Source organism: Mustela lutreola, chromosome 9 (assembly GCF_030435805.1).
Source record: "Mustela lutreola isolate mMusLut2 chromosome 9, mMusLut2.pri, whole genome shotgun sequence".
NCBI lineage: Eukaryota > Metazoa > Chordata > Mammalia > Carnivora > Mustelidae > Mustela > Mustela lutreola.
The window spans coordinates 132,013,045-132,021,116 of NC_081298.1; the positions used below are offsets into that span (position 1 = coordinate 132,013,045).

The 8,072-nt window shown below is 57.7% G+C and overlaps 1 protein-coding gene across 1 annotated transcript; it reads left to right on the forward strand.

Annotated features, from left to right (window-relative positions):
• Window positions 1-374: 374 nt before the first annotated feature.
• OSR1 (odd-skipped related transcription factor 1) lies at window positions 375-7,611 on the forward strand. Its single transcript, XM_059132581.1, has 3 exons — window positions 375-676; window positions 5,209-5,908; window positions 6,661-7,611. Exons 2-3 carry the CDS (start codon window positions 5,241-5,243, stop codon window positions 6,794-6,796), a joined length of 804 nt encoding a protein of 267 aa, XP_058988564.1. The 5' UTR covers window positions 375-676; window positions 5,209-5,240; the 3' UTR covers window positions 6,797-7,611.
• The last annotated feature ends 461 nt before the right edge of the window (window positions 7,612-8,072 follow it).

Below are 8,072 nucleotides of genomic sequence, written 5' to 3' on the forward strand. Positions count from 1 at the left end.
TGCCCGTGTACCCCCCCTCCCGCCCGCCCCCCAACGCTGCACAGGCTGTGTCCCAGGCGAGCAGGAATAGGACCTCGAAAGCGCAATTTCAGCCTGCTCTCCTCCGCTTGAGGCTGTTTCCTCTAGCACGTCAGGGGTGCCCCGTGGGCCTAACAAAGCAAAAGGGGTCGCACCGGACTGAAAAGCAGAGGACGCAGGTCCCGGGAGGCCGGGGCAACGTGAGCGCAGCTGCCAAAGTCGGCTGCCCCGGTCAGCAAAACTTTGTCTCCCACTGCGCAGGCGCAGGGCAGGGTTGGGGGACAGGAGAGGGAGGGGAGGAATCCTGAGGCAAGGGGAGGAGGGAGGGAGGGAGGAGGGTGGTGGATTAAAATAAGTAGGCGGCTCGGTGCTAAGGGATGAGTGAGTCGGAGCTCGGTCTCTCCCCAGCAAGTTCTCAGCCGCTCCCGGTTCAGACCCAACCAGGGAGCCCCGAGCGGGGCTCACCATCCCCCGAAGGGCAGGACTCCGGGGCAGTCGAGCGCTCCCGCGTGTCGGGCGCTCCGAGTCCCCGCAGCCGGAGAGGGGCCAGGACTCTAGAGCTCCGGGGGTGCCTGTGGAATCCAGCGCCTCTGGCTTCCCGGGTCCCCCGCAGCGGAGCTCCAGGGAGGCCCTCAGCCCGGGACCGCCGCGGAACGAGGTAACTGCCGTCCTGGGAGCCCCTGCTCGGCGAGGTTCGGAATGCGGGCAGCTCTCCCGGGTCCCCTGTCACAGTGCGGCGGGTGTCTCCTCTCTCTGGGTCCCTGAAGGAAGCTCCTCTTGCTGAACGAAGGCTGCAGGACCTTTGTGAAAGTGAGAGCAGCTGCAGCCCGGGGTGGTTGGGGGTGCTGGCTCGGGACTTCCCGCGCGGGGTCTCCGGCCTCTGACCTCCGGGAATGAGGGGGCGGGCCTCCACTCCTGCTCCTCGCGCCGCCAGGCTCCAAGGACTCCGCGGCGGGATGCCCGCAGACTTCGGAAGTCAGCCTGTGGGCCCCCCTCTGAGAAACCGAAGAAACTTCAGCGGGCACAAACTTTCCCGAGCTGCACGCCTAGCTCAGTCTGACCTACTTTAGCTGACGAAGAAGGAAAAGAGAGTGGATGGATGGCCAGGGCCGCAGCCGACGGCGCCAGGGACAGGTGCATGCCCCAGCTAGGTCGCGCTTTTCGTGCAAGTTTCTTTTTTCTTTTCTTTTTTTCTTTTTCGGAGTTGCGCTCAGGTATCAGGCCGGCTTCACCGGGAACGCAGGGCCGCGTGCCTGACCCAGTCTCGCACTCCTGCTCTGACGTTGGGGTGTACTCTCTAGGTTCATTGCTCTATGCAGTCAGGGCCTGGGGAGTAACCCGCCTCTCTTTTCGGTGCAGGAAAGCGTGCAGGGGGGCGCGAACACTTCTCAATTGGAGACACGCACGCCAAAGTAGTGGAAACGCTGTGGGTGCCCTGAATGTCTCCGGTTTGGGGCTTATAAGGGAAGGATTCGTTTCCTCCCCGGACTATCCCTTAACTCAGCCTTCGGGAGAGAAGAGGGAAGTCGAAGGAAAGAGGGAAAGAGGTGAGGGGCTGCCTGCAGAACTGCTTTCTTTCCCGAAATGTTTCTGATCCGAAGAATGAAAACCCACACCAAGTCCTTTTTCAGCAGCTCGCGCGTTAGGCGGGATAGGCTCTCAGGGTGTAAAGTAGCTCCGAGGGTTCCTTTGTTGCCACAATTTGGTAAATTTCAACCGGGCTAAGAGCTGCGCGCTGGCTTTTGGGAACAGAAACCACGTGCAAAGCTAGTTGCTCTCCCAGGATCATGGCCTCCGGGAGAAGAGAAGGGGCTGACAGGGACAGGGGACGACCGGTGGGTAGATGTTCTATCCTGGGCTCCTCGAACTGAGTGCGGTCTCATTAAGATTGGGGAACAGATCGCTAAGGACCCAGCCCGCGTTTAAATGCCAGGGGATGGCCGCCTAGCCGAAGGGTTCGTTTGATCTCGTTTGTTGGGAGAATTCAACAAAGTATCCCTTGGTGGTTAGTCCTCCCACCAGGGGTCTGGACGCCTGTGCCACGAGTGTGTTGGGCATTCGATGTCAAGGATGATTTTCTGGGGCTGCTGCTGGGCTCCTTCAGGCGCAAGCTCGTGGAGCTCGCTCGGTCCTCATTAATGCAAGCAGTTAACTCGCTCACGCTCAATTAGCCCCGAATAAACCACTTTAATAGACTGCACACTTCATTAATGCCTGGCGTAGGGCTGGCTGCAGACCTGGGATGGGCGCTCCACCGCGCGAGCGAAGCAGCGCTGGCACTGCGCAGGGGACCCAGGCTCGGAAGCGCGAATTGCTTTTGCTGCGTGTAGTCGGGATCTTTCCCCGCACCTCCCGGGCCCCGAGGCTCCAGCTCCTTGCCAAGTGGATGCCTGGTCCTCGTGTTTAAAAATTTAAAGCGTTCACACAAGGGTCCCGGGAGTCAGGGCAACGGGACGCGGAGGGGCTAGGAGTAAGTCCATCCTATCCGGGTGGAAAGGCGAGTGTGAGACTATGTTTTTCTCTTAGTTGACCGCCTGAAACCGGATCGTGCTTTTGGCCCATTCTTGGTACTAGTGTTAAGGAGCCACGTTTCGAACGAATTTCGTCCCGGGGAAAGTCGTTGGCGAGAGCCTGGGGATCCCTGACCTCCGAATGCGGCAGAAAATAAGAAACTGGCTGCGCTGCTGAAGAAAATAAATTGAGTGTTGGGGGAAACAAGATCGGGCAGATAGCCCGGAAAGGTTGGCTCCCAAGAGCAGTGATGGCGGCGAACGCCCCCTCCCCCTACGGAGCCCCTGGTCTTCAGGGCTCCTAGGAGTAGGCGAGGAAAGGCCAGGTTAGTACCCGGCGCTGGTGGGTTTCCCACCCGGGCAGCGAGAGGGCTCGGGCCCTTGTGCAGCCCAGAGCCCCGCCGCCACCGCCGCTCGCTTGGCGGAGGGTAGGCCGAGCACCAAGAGGAGCAAGCTGGGGCCAGGGTGGCGCCGGGCTGGCCCCGGGAAGCCGGAGATAAGGATCTGATTTCCAGCGCCTGGAGGGGAAGAAGAGGTGACAGCAAATCAAAGAGCGCTCACCTCGCCTAAGTCTGGGCCAACCTTTGAAGTTGGCGAATCTTGTTTTTTTCCCTTCTCCCTCCTCGTTCCTCCCCAACCCCAAAGGGCGCCTGCTTTCTCTCTGGCCCCTTTCGTATTTTGCTTCGCAGTGTCTTAGCGCTCTAGGATGATTTCGGGGTGCCAGTGAGCAAAGCATCAGAGAAGACTGGTCCCAAGTTCCAGGTTCTTCCACCCTCGTGGGCACTCCTGCTCCCCAGAAAGGGTCACTGTAGAGTTGTCCCTCCCCTAATCTCAGGCTGAATTAATTGCTGTCTTGACGCTGGGTTTTCAGACCATTGCTAAGTAACTTGCTGCTGAAAATTTTTGCAAACTCTCCGTGTCTTGCACCTTCCACCCCTAGCTGAACCTCTGTCCCTCCTGGACCACTATTCGCCAGTGACCTCTTCTTGCCAGCTTCCAAGGGAAAGCGTTTCTGGGTCCGGATTGTCCTTAGTCCTTCCTGAATGGGCAGGGAACTCTCCCATTAAAAGCTTTGCGGCAGTGAAAGGCTGTGGAGTCTCCGGCTGGGCCTTGTGGCCTTCCACCGAGGGTCAGCTAGGCTGGGGAGATTGGGCGGCGTCAATGTCTGCCCGCAGAAGGAGCACAGCAGCACCCTGCACATTCAGGGAGGGAGGCTTACTGAAGGTTAGAGGAGCAATCTGATGAAGAGAAGAGGGGGAAATGAGGAGTAAAGAAACAAGTGGGCAGCAGGGGATTGAGACGGGCAAGGAGAGGGGCTCCCCAAGTACCTCCTTCTACAGTGACTTCTTAAGCAGCCCCCAGCTTGGGGCCCAAAGAGGTCAGCACTTGAGCTTCCCAAGGCCCCCGTGTTCTTTCTACTTTCCTCCTCCGTTTTTGCTTCCACTGGACAGACTGAAAATTTGGAATGTCTGGGAGGCGTGGAGATGAAAGGTCTCTTCTGCAGAGCCCTGGTCTGTCCATGGAGGCTGGAGACCCCGACCAAGCCGGCCAGGAGATGCCTGTCTGCTGGTCACTTCAGCATTCTGGACTTGCAGTTGGAGGGGCAGAGATCAAAGCGGCCGAGGCCCAGTCTCAGTGCTCCAGCCCATGGGCATACCCATCTGCCCAGGTGTCACAGCACAGGGAAACATCCAGAGAACCCAAAGACACTGAGCCCTTTAACAAGGGGTACGGAAGGGTACTGAAGCTCCCTCCTGTGTGCAGGCGGATGTCTGAATGAGTAAATGAATGTGGGTGTCAGTGTCCTTGCTGAAAAGAAGGTGAGCCCCAGGGGCTGAGGTAAGGAGTCAAGTCCAAGAGCTGAGAGGGTGGTGTCAGCTGGGCTCATTAATAGTGAGGCAGAAAAGCAAATCTGATTTCCAAGGTGAGCCTTTTGAGGAGAGAGATAACATGGCTTCTGGAAGCCAGTTGAGGATCAGCTAGTAGAGCTTAATGCCCAGGAGGCTGGAGACAAAGAGATGTGTGCGTGTGTGCTGTCTCTCTGTGAGGCCCCTCATGGGTTGGGTGTGATCCCCTGTGTGTGCATGTGTGTGCTCACATGCACATGTGTGACCACAGTCGGGCAGTTCCTGCATTTTGTCGGGTAGCACAACACTGATCATCTCCGTTTATCTTTGCACCTTGTTGCCAACTGCTCCAGAACGTGTGAATCCCTGTTTATCTGTCGTTGTGCTTTTCTCTGTTTGTTTATCTGCCCATGATTGTGGAAGTGTGCTTCCAAGTTCCTGTTCTCTTTGCAGGAGACTGCAGTTCTGTGTTGACTCAGGCTTGTGTGGATGTAAATTTCCACAAGCCAGTTTCCCTGTGCTCCTGCCTTTCTCAGGGCTCTGGACGCTGGAGGCCCTCCCTTCAGTTCATTGAGCTGCTTAGGATTTAGTTTCCCCGCTGGTTTCTGTAGCAAGTTGTGTGTCTCTGCAAAGGCCATCTGGAGGATAGCCCTGGCATCAGAGAGGGTTCCATCTTCTCTGTGAGGGCAGTGGGTTCCCTCAGTGGGGTCTCAGACTTTCAGCATCTGCCCTGGGGGACAGGGAGGGTGTGGTGGGGCTGGAATCCAGAAGGAGGACCACCTGCCCTGAACTTCTCTTTTTCTCTCCCTTCTTTTTTCTCCTTTCTTTTGCAGATTGAGATTGAGAACCAAGGGCAACTACCACAATGGGCAGCAAAACCTTGCCAGCTCCAGTGCCCATTCACCCGTCTCTGCAGCTCACCAACTACTCCTTCCTTCAGGCAGTGAACGGCCTGCCCACCGTGCCCTCGGACCACCTGCCCAACCTGTACGGCTTCAGTGCATTACACGCCGTGCACCTGCACCAGTGGGCGCTGGGCTACCCTGCCGTGCACTTGCCTCGCTCCTCTTTCTCCAAAGTGCCTGGCGCTGTGTCCAGCCTGGTGGACACACGCTTCCAGTTGCCTGCCTTTCCCTGGTTTCCTCATGTCATCCAGCCGAAGCCCGAGATCACCGTGGGAGGCAGCGGCCCCTCCGTGCTCAAGACCAAGCCACGCTTTGATTTTGCCAACCTGGCTTTGGCTGCCACGCAAGAAGATCCATCCAAGCTTGGCCGGGGGGAGGGCCCCGGGTCCCCCGCTGGTGGGTTGGGTGCCCTCCTGGATGTAACCAAGCTGTCCCCAGAAAAGAAGCCCACAAGGGGACGCCTGCCTTCCAAGACCAAGAAGGAGTTCGTCTGCAAGTTCTGTGGCCGCCACTTCACGAAGTCCTACAACCTCCTTATCCACGAGCGGACGCACACGGATGAGCGACCCTACACCTGTGACATCTGCCACAAAGCCTTCCGGAGACAAGACCACCTACGGGACCACAGGTACTGCGGGTGGCCCCCGGAAAAGCTGTCTGTCTGTCTGTCTCTGTCCTCCCGTCCTCCTCCCTAATGAGGCGGTTGGTGAGCCCAGCCCTGGCTCCAGGCATCACAGTTTCTGGGAATTCTCTAACATAGCAAAGGAAGCCCGACAAGGCTCAGCGTTCTTGGAGCATGGGTGGAGAGGGCCTGGGAAGACTAAGTCGGGTCTCCATGAGCTCCAGACAGGCATGCACAGCTGCCTCACCTGCTCTCCGGTCCGCAGCTCTGTCCAATACAAGTTTCTGCGGTGATGGAAAGTGAGACCCTTGACACGTGTCCCCACGGAGCACTTGAAACGTAAAACTAGTGAGACATCGAGATTAACTTTTCAGTTTTCCTGAACATTAATTTTCATAACTACCTGTGGCTAGTGGCTGCCAGCTTGAACGCGCGCAGCTCCATTGCCCCCTCCCAGGTCCGCTCCTTCACCTTCATCGTTAACCCAGGCCTTATAAGGAAACCGTGCTTGTCCCTGGGGGAAGGCAGGGCTGGGCCTAGCCCCTGACCAGCCGATGGGGCAGACCTGGTCTTTGGGTTTGCTTCACTTCCCTACCTGACTCACAAACTTCTCGTGTTGCCCACTCCACACTAGGTACCCCCCACCGCCCCTTTTCTTCTGAGGGCAAGTACCTCATTGCTGTGGGAGGAGATCTTGGATAACTGTTTATAACATTACATCATTTTGCAAAGATTAATTTCTCTGTTTTTGCTTTCAGATATATTCACTCCAAAGAGAAGCCTTTCAAGTGTCAAGAGTGTGGGAAAGGCTTCTGCCAGTCCAGGACTCTCGCTGTCCACAAGACGCTACACTCACAGGTGAAGGAGCTCAAAACCTCCAAGATCAAATGCTAAAGAGAGCCTCTGGGTCACCAGTACCCTGGGTCACGCTGCCCCCTCGTCCGGAGGGACCAGAAGCCGAAGGCGACTCTGGCGGGCAGCATGAGGGGTTCCCGGGAACTTTCCCCATCCCAGACTTGTCCCCTGGGTCCCGGGCGCACGCGGAACCCGAGAGTCCCGCCTCGAGCCATGACCCCAGCCGCCCGGGCGGCTCCCCCAGGACGCGGCTAAAGTCTTGGCCAAAAGGCGGTACTCACGTGGCGGCGGAAGGGAAAATGCATTTAAAAAAAGAACGAAAGCTCCGCGGAGCCGGAGCCGTAGCGGCGCCTCTCCCAGAAGTATTACTTTTTCTATTGTTATTTTATACGTTTTCTTTATTATTTTTTTTTTTTCTTTGACCATATAAGCTTGTAACTCTGCCTGCGGAGAGAGAGGGGAGAGGGAAAGGAGTTCTGCGCCTTCGCAGCTCCCACCCCCTCCTCCCGTCCCCATCCCCACTCCCGGGAGCCTGCAAAAGTGTAATCCGTGTATCAGCTTCAGCAGCCCGGCCCTGGGGCCGCGGGACCGCGGGGCCGCGGACGCCCCCGCCCTGCACCGCCGCGCGACCGTTTGCCCGGCGCTCCGACTCCGACGGCAGGGCCGGGGGCCTTGGGGCCTTGGGGCCTGGCCTGGAGGGGGCCCGGTCTCCGGCTCCCCTGCTCCGCCACGAGCGAGCAGCGGGCTAGGAGCAGGGCGTTGTATTGCGATTGGCACTTTATGCTGACCATCGGTAACAGACATTTATCACTGGAGTTTTTTAAAATATGAAATAAACGGTTATTTTACAGGCATTGCAGGATGGGTGTTTACCCTCCCAAACACAGGAAACTGGGAGGCTCCTTTCCTCGAGAGGAGCAGGTTTCCCTACCCTCCCCAACCTGTCCCGCTTCTCGAAACCCCCGCCTTATTGAGGCGCTAGGGCTGGGGTGGATGCAGAAGCCTCCTCTCTCCCTGTATCGGTCTTTCTCGGAACCCGTCCCGTGTTTATTTTCTTACTTCACTCCTCCTTCGGTCTTGGGTCGCAGTGTCCCCACTCCTCACCTCCAAAGGGTTGGGGGTTATAAAGAAGTCGGGCTTGCGGCCAAGCCGGTACGTTGGCCGTGAGAAATCTCCACGTCTCCGGGTGCCAGGGTCACTTAGGATCCACTAAGGGAACAGAATGTCACCCACCTCTCCAACCAAAGGTTCCGTACCGACCTCTGGCATCTGCTCTGGGGACGGAAAGGGATGCCTTTCACAGACAGCCTCAGGA

What these genes read in the sequence shown, in the direction of transcription:
- OSR1 (XM_059132581.1), top strand. Translation starts at nt 5,241, where the DNA reads ATGGGCAGCAAAACCTTGCCAGCTCCAGTGCCCATTCACCCGTCTCTG. An exon ending in GACCACCTACGGGACCACAG is followed by an intron (nt 5,909 to 6,660) that starts GTACTGCGGGTG and finishes TTTTGCTTTCAG; the next exon opens with ATATATTCACTCCAAAGAGA.